At 51.6% G+C, this 18,211-nt stretch overlaps 1 protein-coding gene across 3 annotated transcripts in view; it reads left to right on the forward strand.

Annotated features, from left to right (window-relative positions):
• NFIC (nuclear factor I C) overlaps positions 1-18,211 on the forward strand; it is a 63,414-nt gene that overhangs the window by 31,038 nt on the left and 14,165 nt on the right. For all 3 annotated transcript variants that reach the window (XM_055431396.2, XM_055431397.2, XM_055431398.2), the window contains exons 3-6: positions 8,262-8,333; positions 12,670-12,744; positions 13,685-13,808; positions 14,443-14,567. In XM_055431396.2, the coding sequence (XP_055287371.1) occupies positions 8,262-8,333; positions 12,670-12,744; positions 13,685-13,808; positions 14,443-14,567 (396 nt within the window). The remainder of the gene's footprint in view (positions 1-8,261; positions 8,334-12,669; positions 12,745-13,684; positions 13,809-14,442; positions 14,568-18,211) is intronic.

Consider the following 18,211-nt stretch of genomic DNA (forward strand, 5'->3'; position numbering starts at 1 on the left):
GACAGAGGGAACAGTGTACTAGGCAGTGGACACAGCCGGTGCAAAGGCCCTGGGGCAGGATGATGCTGGAGGAACAGCCAGGAGGCCTGTGTGGCTGGAACAGTGAGTGAGGGGGAGAAAAGGAGAAGGGGAGGGAGAGAGGGGAAGGGGCAGGTCGTGTAGGGCCTTATGAGCCATAAGAAGGATTCGAGCCTTTACTCCAAGGGAGGTAAGAGCCCTGGAGGGCTGTGGGCAGAGGAGGGACGAAGTTCATTGAGCTTCTGAGCTTGGAAATATGCTGTCACACGAACAATATTTATCCTTTAGACTGTGATGGACCCCTCCCCTCCTGAGGCTCCTCTGATTTCAGTCTCACACCCATATAAAGTAAGGCTGCAACAGAGAAAGCCCATTTTATAGATGGGGAAAACTGAGGCTCAGAGGGAGCGAGGCCTGACTCATCCCAGGTCACAGGCCAACTTGTGTCAGGGCTGGGTCTCCAACACAGGAGGGCTCCAGGACTCCAGCTTCTAAAACATGCTCCAGGATCATACACGTTTGGGACCCACAGCTTGTTCTTCATGACCCCAGGGTGCCTGAAAGACTCTGAGGAGCCCCACAGCTGCCTGAGAGGCCCACAGCAAAGCTCATGCTTTTTGACTACAAACCCCAGGGTCAGGTGGAGCCTGTGGTGCCCTACGCCTGCATTTTGGTTCTGTGGTACTTCAGAGTGTCCACGTTTTTCTCACACAGTCAGGAATGTAATCTGAGCAGCGCCAGGTGCCAACTCAAACGCCTGATCCGAGTGGGGCTGCAGAAAATCACGTCTTCGGGGATGGGCAGTGGGGGACTCTGGGGGATGGCAGCAGGTCAGAAGAAAGCTTGTCAACAGGCAAATGTCTTAAAGCCAGCAGTCTACTTGACATAAAATTCAGTGAGACATTCAGGGATGTTTCCGCTGACCCCCTCTTTCTAAAAATAAATTTTACTGGAGAATAGTTGATTTACAGTGTTGTATTAGTTTCAAAGGCACAGCAAAGCGATTCAGTTATCCATTTACATGTGTCTGTTATTTTCAGATTCGTTTCCCATGTAGGTTATTACAGAATATTGATTCCTGTGCTATTCAGTAGGTCCTTGTTGGTTATCTATTTTATATATAGTCGTGCATAAGTTAAGGCTTTTCAGGTGGCGCTAGTGGTAAAGAACCCACCTGCCAATTCAGGAGACCTAAGAGATGCTGGTTTGATCCCCGGGTCAGGAAGATCCCCTCAAGAGAGCATAGCAGCCCACTCCAGTATCCTTGCCTGGAGAATCACATAGACAGAGGAGCCTGGCGGGCTATGGTCCACAGGGTCGCAAGGAGTCAGACAGGGCTGAAGTGACTTAGCACACGTGCACTCACAGTGTATGTTAATCCCAGACTCCTAATTTATTCCTCACCATCATGTTTCTCCTTTGGTAACCATAATTTTATTTTTGAAATCTGTTTTGTAAATTAAGTTCATTTGTACCATCTTTTGTATTGGATTCCGCATGTAAGTGACATCATTTGCTGCTTGTCTTTCTGTGTCTGACTTCACCGAGTATGATAATCTCTCGGTCCATCCATGTTGCTGCACATGGCACTCATTTCATTCTTTTCATGGCCAAATAGTGTTGTACTGTGTGTATACGCTGCATTGTCCTTATCCATTCATCTGTCTATGGACACAGGTGGGTTCCATGTCCTGGCTGTTGTAAATGGTGCTGCTGTGAACACTGAGGTGCATGTATCTTTTTAAAGTATGGTTTTGTATGGATAGGTTCTTTTAGAGAGGAGCAGATAAATCCGGGTTGGCCCATCAGCTTTCCTTGCTGTGTGACCTTGGGTAACTTACTTACCCTGTCTGGGTAACGTGTGGTTGTCGGCCTCAGTCAGGGATTGCTGCAGGATGTTAGGACTGTCAAATGCACAGCCTGACACCTGGCCTTTGGTAGGCTGTCTGTGCTTGGTCGTTGCCACTATTTTATTATTATTATTATTTAGCGTCATCATCTCCTGTCTTCTCACTCTGCACCTTAGCTCTCTGCTCAGTGAGGGTACTCTGAAATTACCTTGACCCATGCAGCAGGGTCTGGGGCATCTGCTCCCATGGACATTAGGGTCTAGGGGCTCTTCTCCCATGAGGGGCTTGTTGGCATAAGTGAAATGGCTGTTACCCACTGCCCCCAGCTGTCCCAACACCACAATTAGTAACAGAAGGAACTTTGGCAAAAGCTGTGCATCAGGGGACCCCCAGCTAGGGGCTTTATCTGGTCAGACAGCAGTGTTCAAACATGGGGGAATCACCCCAAACTACTGACAAAGAAGGGGTTCTGTCGGGGTACTGACCCCCACTCTAAGGGCCCCCACTGGATCCTTCCTAGTCGAAAGCACCAGACCCAAATGTGAGGCCACAGGGTGTCTGGGCGTTGACTCAGGTCCCATTGCTGCCACCTGGTGTTGTGTGAGTCAGCATGTCGCTTTGTGCCTCGGTTTCCCCATCTGGAAAATGGGGGTGATAACCACACATCCCTCCTGGGAGAGTTTCGAAGATTAGATGAGTCAGTGGAGGTGAAACATGCATCCCAACACAGCCAAAGGGGTGACTCACTAAGTATTAGTTACTGGAATGTACTGTTTCACATGATGTGGGCTTGATGACCCTAACAGGAGCTCCAGTCACAGCCCTTTACCCACCAGGGGCTGCCGCTTTCATCTCTGGGTTGAATGACCTCCCTTGCACCCGACCCAGCCTGAAACTATATACTCCTGGTCAGTTTGCTCCTTGTTGATTGCCTGGCACTCCCCCGTTAGGACGTCAGTGCCGTGAGGGCAGAGAATTTGCTCATCTCGTTTGTTGCTGTGTTCCCCCAGACAGGTGGCACCCAGAGGTCCTCGGCAATCAATTTGCCAAGTGCTCAAAGGAGAGAGGTAGACAGTAGTGCAGTTCAGCGCTGATTTATGGATGAGGAGATGGAGACTCAGAGATGTCAGGTACTTGGGCGAGGGCACACAGCAGAAGTTGGCAGACTTTGAATAAAGTAAATGCTTTAGACCTCGTAGGTCACTTCTTTCTCTTTTGACAACCCTTTAAAAGTGTACAAGACACTTTTCTTTCATTATTACCTCCCCCTAAAGAGTCTTTTTGGGCTTCCCAGGTGGCACTAGTGGTAAAGAACCTGCGGGTTTGATCCCTGGGTTGGGAAGATCCCCTGGAGGAGGGCATGGCAACCCACTCCAGTATTCCTGCCTGGAGAATCCCATGGACAGAGGAGCCTGGCGGGCAACAGTCCATGGGGTCACCAAGAGTTGGACAAGACTGAAGGGACTTAGCACACACACAAAAAGCCTTTTTAGACAGATTTTTCCCTAATCAGTGAACCTCATGAAATTTTAATAGCACAGGTATATTATATATTTATATATTGTATCTATGTCTATATATCTGTGTTTTATTTTTTAAAAAAAGATAAAAAAATTTTAGCCCCCTTCCTGCCCCAAAAGCCAGTTTTTGCTCCTACTGAGAATGGTTGGATCTGGACTGGATTCCCTCCCCAGTCCAGACATTGGAGACTGGGCAACTCTCTGTGGGATTCTCCCAGGCCAGCATCCCTGGCCCAAGCCCTCAATGCCAGGAGCTCCTTCCCCTGTCATGACAACCACAGATGTCCCCAGGCATTGTCTTGGGGAGCAGGAATGCCCCAGTCAGAGTCCCTCTGTGCTAGGCAATTTCTTTCCATAGACATCAACTTTGAAATATAGACTCTCTGAGCTGGGCCTCAGTTTACAAACCTCATCAACTGGGAAGATTTAGTCAGATAGTGCCATGAAGCTCATAACACAGTAAAAGCTCAACAAATGAAAGCTGCCCACTTGGGGACTGAGATGTTGGACATTAGCCAGCCTTTAGGTGGAAGAATTATCTGTGCTCTTTTTCTGATTTTTCATGGAAATATCCAGAGCAACTCAGCCTGATAGAACTTTCTGTGATGACGGCGTGTTCAGTGCTGGCCAATTCAGTCACCACTGACCAAGTGGGTCTGTCCAATATTGAAAGGTAACTGGCGTGGCTGAAGTCCTGAAAATTGCATTTAATTTCAGTTTAGCCAATTTAAATTTCAAGTCACACGTTGTTTGGGGCACCCACACTGGACAGCTCCAGAAGATTGGGAGTTTCCAGAAGCCAAATGACTGGCCAGTGGTCAGCAGGTGGGTGAAAAACAGTTTGAGGTTTTTAGGGATGATTAAAGATAAGATGACATAATAGAAAGGAAGGAGGTTCTGACACCTGCTACAATGTGGATGATCCTCAGAGGACGTGATGCTCAGTGAGAGAAGCCAGACACGGAAGGAGTCAAAGCTACGGAGATAAGAAGTAGATGGTGGGGGCCGGGGGTGGGGGAGGGGACAGAGAGTCAGTGTTTCATGGGAGCAGAGTTTCGGTTTGAGAAGATAAGAAAGTTCTGGAGATAGATGGTGGAATGGTCACAAGACAGTCTGAATTTACTTAGTGCCACTAAGCTGTACACTTAGAAACAGTTAAATGGTAGAGTACATGTAATGTATATTTCAAAAGAATCTAAAAATCAAATTAAAAAAGATTTCAATGAGATGTCATATAAGTACAGCATCATATAATTTAGAAACTATACTTATTTAAATTAAAAAAAAACAAACAACTCCCAGGAGTATAGGAAACAGAGAGAAAGAGAGGAGTTGGGGGGAGTGAGCTTCTTCAACCCAGTAAAGGAATTTGCAGAAACCCACAGCTAACATAGTTCTTAGTGGTGAGAGACTGAATGGGTTTCCTCTAAGTTCAAAAGCAAGACGAGGACGCCTGCTCCCACCACTTGTAGTCGACAGGGTTTTGGAAGGCCTGCTGCTGCTGCTGCTGCTTAGTCACTTCAGTCGTGTCCGACTCTGTGCGACCCCATAGACGGCAGCCCACCAGGTTCCCCCATCCCTGGGATTCTCCAGGCAAGAACACTGGAGTGGGTTGCCATTTCCTTCTCCAATGCATGAAAGTGAAAAGTGAAAGTGAAGTCGCTCAGTCGTGTCCGACTCTTAGGGACCCCTTGGACTGCAGCCTTCCAGGCTCCTCCGTCCATGGGAGTTTCCAGGCAAGAGTACTGGAGTGGGGTGCCATTACCTTCTCTGTTTGGAAGGCCTAGCCAGTGCAATAAGGCAAGAAAAAAAATCAGAGGTATCCTGATTGGGAAGGGAGAAATAAAAATTAGCTCTGCTTGCAAGTGATACAGTTGTCTACATAGATAATCCTAAGCAATCTATTAAAAAAAAGGGGGTGGAGTCTTAGAACTAATGTTTGAGTTTAGCAAGGTAGCAGGATACAAAATTTTGTTATTATTGTTTAGTTGCTAAGTCATATTGGACTCTTTTGCAACCCTGTGGACTATAGCCCACCAGGCTTCTCCATGGGATTTCCCAGGCAAGAATGCTGGAATGAGTTATCATTTCCTTCTCCAACAAGCTTAACACCCCCAAACCAATTCCATTTCTAAATGTTAGCAATGATCAATTAGAAACCTAAATTAAAAGGACTTCCCTGGTGGTCCAGTGGTTAAGACTCCACACTTCCCCTACAGGAAGTGTGGGTTTGGTCCATGGTCAGGGAACTAAGATCCTGCATGCTGTGCAGTCAAAAGAAAGAAAGGCCTTAACCAATTTTTTTCCATAAGAAAAAAAAGGGAAAGAAACTTAAATTAAAAACACACTCTCATTTAGGTCCCCCAAACCTACCATGTATTGAATGTCAGTTTGGCACCAACATTTTACAATTGTTATTAGCTGATATGGAGACCTGACAAACACTGGGAGGTGGGTTGTGTTATATCCTCATTTTACAGATGAGGAAGGTGAGGTTCAGACACATGATATGGCCGGCCTGAGGTTAAGAGCAAAGGATAAGGGTGCCAGACTAGAGCCAGCCATAGCCTAGCGCCATGGCTTTCAATCCACAGGAAGTAAAGGCACCCAAGGCAGAAACAACCAAATAGTAACAATAGTAATGGAACTCTACTCTGATGGGTGAAGTGCTTACAGCTCTGAGGGAGACGCTGTAATGGTGCCCATTTCACAGATGTGGGGAGTGAGGCACGGGGAGAGGCCCGCAGTCCCGGCTGCCTGGTTCCAAAGCAGGAACACACAGACAGCACTCGAGAAATACCCCCACCTCCTTGTGTAGGCGCCTGACTGCCAGTCGGGCACCGCTGCCCACTGAGTCCATACGGGCGCCGGTTCTGGAAGAGGGTCTGTGCCCGAGGCCTGGAGCCTGACGGCTGGCTGCCCGGGCTGGGCCCTTCCCAACAGTGGCCACCCGTGCCCAGCCACGCGGCCATTCAAGCAGGACAGGCTGGCTCCAAGGGGCCGCTGGCTGCCCAGCCCGGGAGTTGCCATGGGGCGTGGGGCCCAGCCGGGCACAATCCCCTCGCTGCTGCTCAGCCTTGCCCAGCCCAGCTGGCCACACAGGGGGCTGCTCAGCCAAGCCAAGGAGGGCTGCCTGCACGCGCTTCTGTTGTGGATGGGATGCTGAGGCGGGTGGTGGGGGTCACTCCTGGGCTTTTTACAGCATCCACGGTCTTGGCCGCCAGCAGGTGCTTAGCGCACAGGGTGTACAAAGCTGCAGGTTCCATGCCAGGCAGATGGCGCGGGCTCAGTGACTCTTGTGAGCAGTGTCATCATTACTCTTATCCCCAGCAACCCTGGGTGGACCGAGGCCCCAGGAGGGGAAGTGACCTCCCCAGGACCACGTGGCCTCGGATGCTCCCAGAGCTGGGATGGGAACTCAGGCACCGAACGGCAGATGCCAAGCAGTCTACGTTGGCCGCGCTGCACATCTGGATGCATGTTCAGAGTATGAATTAAGAAGGGGAGGCTTCCCCGGTGGGCCAGTGGTTAGGATTCTGCGCTTCCATTGCTGAGACCATGGGAACTAAGATCCCCACAAGTCGCTCCCCTGGTTGTAGGGGGGGGATTAAAATGTAAGTAAAATAAAATGATACACTGCTGTAAAAAATAATAACAACAACAAGGAGTGTAGTGCAGGCACTCTCTCGTCACTCTAACCATCTATTTTCCTTGTCTATAAAATGGGTACACTAATAATGCCAGAGAAGTGGCTCTTAAAGGTTTAAGGGAAGGTACGAAATGAGAACAACAAAGCGCCATGTCTACGGTCATCTTAGGGACTTAAAAATAACAATAATAGTAATAAGGGGCTAGATGTTACCATGTACATAGTAGGGCTCAATATGCCCTAAGTGCTTAATATATACTGTTAATAGCCCCTTGCCACCTCCTGGCAACCCAGTCGGGCCTGTGAAATTCCTTCACACATTGGAAAGAGAAAACTCTGAGGCTCAGGGCAGGTAAGCAACTTGCCTGAGGTCACACAGCGAACAGCCCTGGGCTTGGAGTGTGGCAGGTGGCAGGGGCCTGATTCTTTCTCCGTCATTCGATGGTGCTTCCCATCACCTTTGTCCTTGACCTGAGACAAAAAGGAATAGGGCTCTAGGGGTTCTGTCCGTCTGGGCTTGGCCATGCGCTCCACTGCCCCAACCCAGGGGGGAGGGTGGGGGTGGGGACTGCAGAGGGGGCTGGCGTGACTCGCCCTCCATCTAGTTCTCTGGAGCCAATAACGCTGAGCTCAGCGTCTGTCTGCTTCACCCGGCTGCCAAGGAGCCTGATTATTTTTAGATAAGATGGGGGAGCAGGCGCCGGGGTGGGAGGGAGCCCCCAAGTTGGGCAGGGGAGGGGGACATCACAGCTGCGGAAATGTGCCCCTCAGCCCCCTCTCTGGGGACCCTGAGTAGCAACCCAAGACCATGGGCTGGGCTCCTGGGACTCTGAAGGCAGAGGAAGATGGGAGGGGCCCTGAGGGGTCAAGGACTCACCTGTCTGGCCCTCAGTTTTCCCATCTGTAAAATGGGCATGAGGGTTCCCACCTCATACAGTGGAGGCAGGATTAAATGAGTTATCCTTACTTGACAGAAGAGGAAACTGAGGCTCAGAGCACTGCCCTATGACCGAGTCAGCTCCTGCACTTGGGTTCTCACCCGTGACCCCAGTGATGGAAGACATTCATGACCCTCTCTGGCAGCAGCTAGGGAAGGGGCCACACCATGCTCCAGACTGCTGTCTCCATGGTTCTGGTCCCAGCTAGTGCCGGGCTAACGCCTCCTCCCTTCAGGATGGGAACCCCTGTGGCGACTTCACCAATTCCCCCTCCCTCTCTTTGCAGATGCAGAGCAGAGTGGCAGTCCCCGGGCAGGGATGGGCTCCGACCAGGAGGACAGCAAGCCCATCACACTGGGTGAGTCTGGAGGTGGCAGGGTGGAGGGCACGGTTGCAGTCACATCTTTTATTTAGGAGTAATTTTGGGAACACCCTTTGTGGGTTCTGTGTGGTCCTATGTGAGTACCTGAGTCATTCCTGGAGTAGGTGCTGCTGTTGTTCTATTTTGCAGAGGAGGAGACTGAGGCCCAAAGAGGCATATGAACCTTCCAGGGGCATCCAGGGAGCTGGGGTTGGAACCCATGACCCTGAGCTCCAGCATCTGGGCTCAGAGGTGCTCCCCCAACAGTCTCACAGGATGTTCAATGAATGAGTAGATCAAGTCAGTTCTGTGTTAGGATGGAGTGGGGGAAGCAGGAGAATTTGCCTGCATCAAGGCTGGGAGCAGACGCCTGAAGGACAGAAAGGTTTTGGAAGCTGCAGAGGCCCTGCTTCTACTCTATCCCCTGGCTCCTGTCTGTCACAGTCTTGTCTTCCCTGAAGTGGCCAGAGGGCTCCTGAGAGCACTTGAGTCACGTGTTGCCCCTCCCCCACCCACAGCCCTCAGGGTAAAAGCTCAAGTCCTTCCTGCAGACTAGGAGGCCCTGTACAACCTGCCCCATGCCGTCCGTACCCCACCTCCTCCTCCTCTGCCCCTTGCTCACTCTGGTCCAGCAACAGGGGGCCTCCTCACTTCTCCTCCAATACGCCAGGCACCAGCCTGTCCCAGGGCCTTTGCACAGGCTGTACCCCTCTGCCTGGACAGCTAACTGCTCTGTTTCTCTCAGATCACCAAAGTCTTAGCTCAAATGCCTCCCTCTCAGAAAGATCTTCTCTGAGCTCCTTAGCTCAAGCCGCACCTGGCCACTCTCAATCCCAGCCCTCTGTCTTAGTTCCTTTAGAGGAAGTTAGTGATTGCGTATGTATTTGCTTAGTTGCTTAGTGATTGCATATGTGTTTGCTTATCTCACCTGGTGGAACATCCCCTCCTAAAGGGCAGAGGTGTTTGTCTTGATCACTGCCCTGTCCTCAGTACCTGGAACAGGACACAGTACACAGCACATGCTCAAAAAACATTTATAGAAAGAAAAAAAAAGGAGAGATAAAGCAGAGAGGAAAAGGGAAACTAGAGAGACAGTACAGCAGGAGTGAGGACAGAGGGGAGATGAAAAGGGAGAAGGGAAGAAACACCCGGTGGGTGAGGGCATCCCCCACGCAACGGCTGTCACAGGCATGCACAGGGAGGCTGGATGGTTCCAGGAGGGTCACAGGCCCCTGGGCCACATCTCACTGGCCATCTGTGACCTGAGTCCTCCTTGGCCTCCTGTGATCCCCACGTGCCTCCCTCCAAGCCAGATGTTCAAGGCAGGCGGCGGGGGCTGCGGCGTTTGGCCGGGTCCCATGGGGAGCTCCAGCGTCTGGTGGAGGAAGTCACTTCCTCCCCGCCCGCCAGGGAGTCCCCTGGAGATGGAGCTGGGCGAGCGCTGCACAAACAGGAAACCCCTGTGGGGGGAGGGTGGAGGGGCGTGCTGACAGCAGCTGGCCAGCTGGGTCAGCAGGAAATGGCCATGGCTACTTCCCCTGGACACTGGGAGCCACCGCCCTGCCCTCCTCGGGAATGTTGTGGTCCCCAGCCTTCCATCATGGGCCTGGGCAGGCAGTAATTGCTCAATAAATGGTGGACACAAAGCTCGTAAGCAAGGAGGGGGATTAAGTGACGGATAGCAGGGGAACCCGGCTCTGCTTTGCGCTCCCTGCGGCTAGTGCTGCCCCCTAGGGGCCTGGACAAGAACTGCTCCCACCACCTCCTCGAAACAGAGCTGCCACCTCTACTCTGACCGCTCTCCCGGCTCCTTCAACTCCAGTCCTGTCAGCCTCCAATTCACCAAGTGTGTCCCCACCCCAGGGCCTTGGACTTCCCTGATGGTCCAGTGTTCCACGCTCCCACTGCAGGGCACGCGGGTTCGATCCCTGGTCAGGGATTTTCCGCATGCTGGGTGAAAGTGAAAGTCACTCAGTCGTGTCCGACTCTGCGACCCCATGGACTACACAGGCCAGAATACTGAAATGGGTATCCAGTCTCTTCTCCAGGGCATCTTTCCAACCCAGGGATGGAACCCAGGTCTCCCGCATTGCAGGAGGGTTCTTTACCAGCTGAGCCACTAGAGAAGCCCAAGAATACTGCAGTGGGTAGCCTATCACTTCTCCAGCAGATCTTCCCAACCCAGGAATCGAACCAAGACCTCCTGCATTGCAGGCAGATTATTTACCAGCTGAGCTACCAGGGAATCCCCACACGCTGTGTGGTGCATCCAAAAAAAAAAAAAGCCCTATGTTCCAACCCTAGGGCCTTTGTATAAGCCATCCCGACTGCCAGGAACATTGTAGCCCACAGGCATGTGGGAAAACATCGATTTTAAGATCATCCTAATCAAGGCAGCCAACTTCTCACAAGGCAGTTTCACTGTGCCAGGGGCTATCTGGGCACTTCTCAAATTTAAACTCACATTTCTCTTTTCCACTCCTACCCTCATGTCTTGGTTGAATGTCACCCTCCCAGGGAAGCCTTCTCTGAGCCCTTTATGCAAAATAGGTCCCCTCCCCATCAGGCTCCCCCACCTTGCCTGCCTCACTACCCGCTGACACAGCTCATGTTTGACTTAATGATCTTTAAAAAAATTGTGGTACAACACACATAAAATGTATCATTTTAACCATATTAAAATGTACCATTCGGTGGTATTAAGTACATTCACCAAACTGTGCACGCATCACCTGTCTAGTTCCAGAACATTTTCATTACTCCCAAAGCAACCCCTCCTCCATTCGCCACTCCCCTTCCTTAGGTAACCACTCGTCCACTCTCAGTGTCTGTGGATCGGCCTCTTCTGGATCTGTCTCCCAGCAGTGGAATCACACCCTGTGTGTCCTTCCGTGTCTGCTTCTCTCACTGAGCATTGTGTTCTCAGGGTCCTCTCAGGGTCCGTCCATGTGGCGGCAAGTGTCAGGGCTTCTCTCCTTTCCATGGCTGAGTGATGCTCCCATGTGTGGAGGGACCACATTCTGTCTGTCCATCATCACTGATGGACATTTGGCTGTTCTCTGATTTTAGCTACTATAAATCATGCTGCTGTGAATATTCATGTACAAGGGTTTTTGGTGGGCTGCAGTCCGTGGGGTCGCTAAGGGTCGGACATGACTGAGCGACTTCACTTTCACTTTTCACTTTCACACATTGGAGAAGGAAATGGCAACCCACTCCAGTGTTCTTGCCTGGAGAATCCCAGGGACGGGGGACCCTGGTGGGCTTCTGTCTATGGGGTCACACAGAGTCAGACACGACTGAAGTGACACAGCAGCAGCAGCTCTTATGTGGCTTCCTTTGCCCTCTCCAGACTGTGAGTGGAGAGCAGGAACCCCTGTTAGTCTTGTTCCCCATGGTTTCCCCAGTGTCCAGCTTGGAGGCAGACACAGGAAGTGCCTGGGAAACACTTGCTGAGAGAGTGGGTCCTGCCTGTGAGGGACTCTGGGCAGGACAGGCCTGTTCCAGCTGTCCAGGTGGGTCAGGGCTCTTGCCCTCTTGGGGCCAGCCTCAGTTTCCAAATCCATGAAATGGGTCTAAACCACCCCATGCTGAAGAGGAGGCTGTCCAAGTGTCCAGACAGCCCCTGGCACAGTGAAACTGCCTTTAACATTAGGCAGGAGTGGATCTAGGCACACTGGATTTTAACTGCTGCCTGTGGACCCTCCATTCAGCCCATGGTTCTGAGCCCCTGCTGTCTTCTAGGTTCTGGTCCAGGAACTGGGCTTGCCACAGAGCTCCCAGCCTGGCTGCAGAAAGCTAAAAGACTGCAGTGTTGCATGGGGCAATGAGTGAGGCAGAAGGACCAAGCTGGTCCCTCTTGGGTTGTAGCATTCATATCTCACAGTCACCCAAGGCGACAGGGTGTATGGTCCCCGCTTTTGAGACCAAAGAGGTAAAGTGACTTGTCCAGAATCACACACCAAGTGGGCACCCTAGCTGGGATGTAAACCCTGGTCTGGCCTTCACTCATGTGTGCAGCCTGCCGTGCCACAAAGACCCTGGAGGAAGGCTGGGAGGCTGGAGGACAGGAGCCTGGCTGCATCTGCGCTGAGAAGGACGGAGCAGAGACTCAGGAAAGAAGATCTGCTCCAGCTGCGTTAGGGCAGAGGACTCCTCCTCAGCCTGGAGGGGTTGAAACAGCCATCCTCCCTCTGCGGTCAAGGAGGATGGGGTAGATGGGGGTGCCTGGTCAGGCACCCCAGAGTCTGGGTAGCCCAGAGGTGTCAAGGTGGGGGAACAGACCCAGCTCAGCCGGACACCTGCTGAGCCCCGTCCTCCGTCTCTTTTCCAGACACCACCGACTTCCAGGAGAGCTTCGTCACCTCTGGTGTGTTCAGTGTCACTGAGCTCATCCAAGTGTCCCGGAGTAAGTGTCCCTGCCCACCCTGTGCTGGGACCTACCGGGGGAGGGGAACAGCTATCAGGAAGAAGAAGTGGCTTTGGGATGGGGGCTCCCAGGGGAAAACGGACTCAGGGAGGCAGGAAGAAGGAACCTATATCCCTGCCACACTCACTCTCGTCCTGTCCAGCCACCCCTGTCACTAAACTAAGGTTCCTAGGAAGGGCAGTATCCAGGCCCTTTCCAGAGTCCAAGGTCAGGATGACATGCGCTTCCCCAGGAAGGACACTAGATGCTGGGTGGAGGGGCTAAATGAACTTCCACCCCAACATCCCCCTCTGGGGGCCTCCCTCACTCCATGAGGAGGAGACCCCAGAGGGTCCCCCAACCTGCTTTGCCTCCTGTCCTTTTGCCTTACCTATGGATCTGCCGGGGAGCCCCCACCCCCCAGACACCTGCATTTCAAATCCACACCTCAGGGAGCCCTGATGGCTCAGATGGTAAAGAATCCACCTGCAATGTGGGAGACCTGGGTTCAATCCCTGGGTTGGGAACATCCCCTGGAGAAGGAAACAGCAACCCACTCCAGTATTCTGGCCTGGAGAATCCCATGGACAGAGGAGCCTCATGGGCTATAGTCCATGGGGTTGCAAAGAGTCAGACACAATTGAGTGACTAAGCACAGCACAGCACCCTACGTTAACCCTAACCATCTCCCTCCCCATCCAGATCAGCAGAGCCTGGCCTCGGAATGCTGGGAATCTTGGCCTCTGGCTCAGGCTATGCCTCTGCCTCACAGTGTGACCTTGGCCTCTCTCAATGGCCTTGTTCTTCTGATACATAGAATTTAGGCCAGTTTCAGCCAAACTAGTGCCAGCCCCCAGAGGGCTCTCCCTACCCCTCCAAGGCAAATCGCAGTCCTGGACCTTGTTCCCTCTCTCACCCTCCTCTCTGTCGCCTTCTTCAGCACCTGTGGTGACTGGAACAGGACCCAACTTCTCCCTGGGGGAGCTGCAGGGACACCTGGCATATGACCTAAATCCAGCCAGCACCGGCATGAGAAGAACGCTACCCAGCACATCCTCCAGCGGGTATGTCCCCGGGGCCCCACCTCTGGGCATTCCATAACCCCACCCACCCACCTCCATCCAGCCCCAACTGGTTCATTCGTTTCCCTGTTTCCACATTCCACCTGGAAAACGTTTATTTATCCTTCAAAATCCAGGACCCAAGTGACTCTTTTCTCCAGTCCTGACACCCCACACTAGACTCCCGCAGCCTAGAGTTCTACAGGCCCAGCCCTTGAGATGAGAACACATACAATGATTCTTGCTGAGATATGCTGTGTGATCGTGAGCCAGTCACATTATGTTTGCCTCGGTTTCCTCATCTGTAAAATGGGATCATGATCCTAGCAGGTTGTTCTGGGGATTACAGCAGCTCAAGTGATGAGCCAGATCTTCAGGGCTTTAGTCTCTACTCTGCTAATTTTCTAGCTTGGACCTCAGCCGAGTCCCTCCTTGTCTCTGGTCCCAGGTGTCCCATCCAAGTAACTGGCAGGTTGTAACAGGTGTTATCTGAGGGCCGGGGCAAGTCCGCGGCTCGCGTGATGTCTCGCGATAGCACCCTCCTCGCCCCGCCCCTCCAAGGGCCGGAAGTAGCGACGCCCGCTGGGCCCGCTGCGTCTCCGTGGTAACCGTCCTGCTGGCTTCTTCCGCCCTTTAGGAGCAAGCGGCACAAATCCGGCTCGATGGAGGAAGACGTGGACACGAGCCCCGGCGGCGATTACTACACCTCGCCCAGTTCTCCCACGAGTAGCAGCCGCAACTGGACGGAGGACATGGAAGGAGGTGGGGCTGGCGGCGGGAGCTGGCCGGCTTTCCGGTCGGGGTTACCGCGGCTGGGACTACGTATTCCGACAGGCACTGCGCGGGCGCCCGGGAGTCGGGAGTCGGCCTGGAGCCATGGGGCCTCCTGGGGATTGTAGTCGCGCGGGCTGCGTTCGGCTGGACATAAACTCCGGGTTTGCGTTCCTGGAGCTCTTTGGTTTCACTCTGGCCTGGTTTCTTGCCCTCTGCCTGTAAACAGGCTATCTCTGTGAGTTTCTTGCTCTACAGAATTGACTCAGTATAGATTCGATCAGCAGGGTGCTTCTTCTTGGGGTTCGTCATTGCTTGCTTGCTAAGTCACTTCAGTCGTGTCCGACTCTGTGTGACCCCATAGACGGAAGCCCACCAGGCTCCCCCGTCCCTGGGATTCTCCAGGCAAGAACACTGGAGTGGGTTGCCATTTCCTTCTCCAATGTGTGAAAGTGAAAAGTGAAAGTGAAGTCGCTCGGTCATGTCCGACCCTCAGCGACCCCACGGACTGCAGCCTATCAGGCTCCTCCATCCATGGGATTTTCTAGGCAATAGTACTGGGGTTCGCCATAGACCCTCCAATATAGGGCCGCCGCTAGAGGGTCCTGATACATAGGTTCCCTACTCACTGGGGTCCTTTCTGGAGTTCCTCCTCCCCCCACCAAGATTCCCATCTCCACGGGATCTTGACATGGGTGATTCCAGTTCCATAGGGGCCCCGCCTCTTCTCTTATAGCATCCTTTTCCTGGCAGGTTTTCTTGTTGCTCCTTTGTCTTCACAGGGTCCTTTCCAGAATGCCTCTCTCATGAGGCCCCTGTTCTGTAGGGTCAGCTGTTTCATAGAGGCTCTTTTCTGTTGAGCCCTGGCTCCTGCGGATTCTTTGTTTACTAACCGTCTCCCCAAGGGCATTCTTCCCTTCTTTGGCGTTTCCATCTCCACTGTCGTTGTCATCTAAAGAATCCCTTTATGGGAATTCCCTGGCGATTCAGTGGTTAGAACTTGGCGCTTTCACTGCAGAGAGCCCTGGTTGGATCCCACAAACCGCGGGGCGCAGCCAGGGGGGGTAAAAAAGAGAGAGAGAGTCTCTTTCACCTTAAGATTCCGCTCTCTAGTGAGCCAGCGCTAGCCATAAAGGAAGTGGTTTGCAGAGTCGCCTGTGGAGAGGACGTCCCTGGCATTCTTCAGATTCTCTTGTCCCCCAGTTTTAGAAGCTTGGCTCTACTCGATGTCTTTTCCCTTATCAAGGGTTCACCCCATCATATAGCCTAGTGGTTATGAACGGTGGACTCTTGAGTCCCCCAACCCTTAGCAGCTTCGTACCCCCACCTCTCTGTGCCTCAGTTTATTCATCTGTAAAATGGGGGTGTTAATATCTGCATTACCCACTCCATAGGGTTGTTGTGGGGATTAAGTAAATTAATGACATCTGGCGTGCTGTGATTCATGGGGTCGCAAAGAGTCGGACACGACTGAGCAACTGAACTGAACTGAACTGAATGTTCCTAAAACAGGCCTGGCACATAATAAGTACCCAGTATACCTTTAGAATTTATTTTCTTCTCTCCTTCTCCTTCTCTTTCCCTCTTCCCTGCTCATGTAGAGCCTGATGTCTTATAGAGACCTGTCTATACAAAATGCCATACCTATAGGATCCTTGAAAAGTAATCTAGTATTACAATTAAAAGGGCAGATTCACTAAAATGGAAAAGAGTCATATATATATATATGAAGTTGAATAATTTTACTGTACACCTGAATCATTATAAATAAACTGTTCTTCAGTAAAATAAAAGAAGGAAGGAAGAAAAAGAAGGCAGGTTCAGGCATCAGAGAAACAAGGGTACAAATCCCAGCCTGGCCTTTTGCTCACTGTGTAGGCTATGTACCCTTGGACAGGTGACTTAACTTCTCTGAGCCTCAGTTGCCTCATCTCCAAAGTGGTAAGATGAGAACGATCATTCTTTTGGAGAGTTGGAAGGAGGACATGATGGAATGTGAATAAAGCAACCATCTGGCATGTGATAAGTGACCAGGAAAGAGGAGAGTTTCTTGGTGTTCATGTCCTTATAAAATTCCCATCTCTTTGAATCAGTCTGTAACACAGCTGGTTGTGACATCTGAGGTCCCAAGGGTCCTCCCTCTACCTCATTGTGGGCTCCCAGAGCAGGTACCTAATGCTGGGGGGACCTCTCTCTATTAGGCTCTAATTTATGAGTCAGAGTGTCTTTATGGTTCTGTCTCTTTGAGTTCCCTATCTGAGAGAAGTTTGTCTCTATAAAGATCTGTATTCAATAAGCTTTAAGTCTGGTTGCAGATAACAGAAAACTCAAAAGGAAGTACATTTCTCTCTCAAATAGATGTCCAGCCATCAGCAGCCCTGGGCAAGTGTGATGTGAGAGTTTTAGTCTCCTGCATTATGCAGCACTGAATACGGTTTTTATTCCTACATCGTGGTCCAGAGTAGCTGCTGGAGCTCCAACTATCATGTATCATATCCAGCCATCAGGAAAGAAGGGTCAAGTATGGGCATGTCCTCCCCCTTTAAACATAATTCTCAGAAAACTCACCTCTTCTGCTTGTCTCTGAACCCCTGAGTTAGTCCTAAGGCCATGGCTGTGTGATGGATGCCGGGAAATGTAGTTTTACTTGGGGCAATCATGTGCCATCTCAAATTAATGGTTCTGTTACTAAGAAAGAAGGATAAAGTAGATATTGGGAGACAGTGAACTTCTGCCCTGTCATTTCCTGATTGGAAACTCAAAAGCACTTCTCATTAACTCTGTAATTGAAGAGGTTGTCTACATATAAAGTGTATACTACTTAGAGCTGAAAGACAGCCTGTGCTGGGGTAGCCATAGCAGTCTTGAGAGGAAAAATTATAGCCTTCAGTCTATTGATTAAAAAAAGAGAAAGGCTAGAAATAAAGAGCCCAGCTTTCAATACAGGATTCTCAAAAAAGAAAAACAGCATTTTAAAAGGAAGGGAATACTGGAGAGAGTCCCTCGGGCTGGATCTGACCTTTCTGCCCTGAGAATGACATGGCTGTGGCAGGGGAGGACAAAAAGGAAGCCTGTAACAGCTTCTGGTGTGTGACAGGGAATCACAGAGCCAGAAGGGGATGCCAGAGGGGGTCAGTCCCCCTGGAGCTCCCATTGGTTGCCTCAGATGATGACAAACTTGCTTCCTTCTGTGGGCATCTCAGTGGGCATCACACACAAACACAGACACACAAACCTCTAGTGTGTTCCTGTCCCTGCTTTCCTGGTGCTCACAGCCTGTTGGGGAGATGGATTCTGTCTTTTCCTCCCCCCTCCTCCTTCCCCTTCCTCTCCTTCCCTTCTTACACCACCTCCTCCTCTTTCTCCTCCTCCTGACTTCCTCCAGCTTCCTGTCTAGACAGCCCCCAATTAGCTGTTCATTAAGGGGATTAAGCTGATTAGAGCAGTCTCTCCCTTCCTCTGCTGCGGCCTCCATGGGCAGCAGGCAGCGCTCAGCTAACTCCCCAACCCCAGCCTCCACACTCCAGTGCCTTAGAGGAGCAGAGGCCTGTTGTGGGGGGCTGGGGGATCCAGCCCCTCCAGGACAAGACCACCCCCCCAGCCCAGGCAAGACCCCCTGCCTAGGCAAGACCCCC

The sequence above is a fragment of the Moschus berezovskii genome, chromosome 8 (assembly GCF_049115385.1).
Source record: "Moschus berezovskii isolate FMDL1 chromosome 8, NW_MosBer_1.0, whole genome shotgun sequence".
Taxonomy (NCBI): Eukaryota; Metazoa; Chordata; class Mammalia; order Artiodactyla; family Moschidae; genus Moschus; species Moschus berezovskii.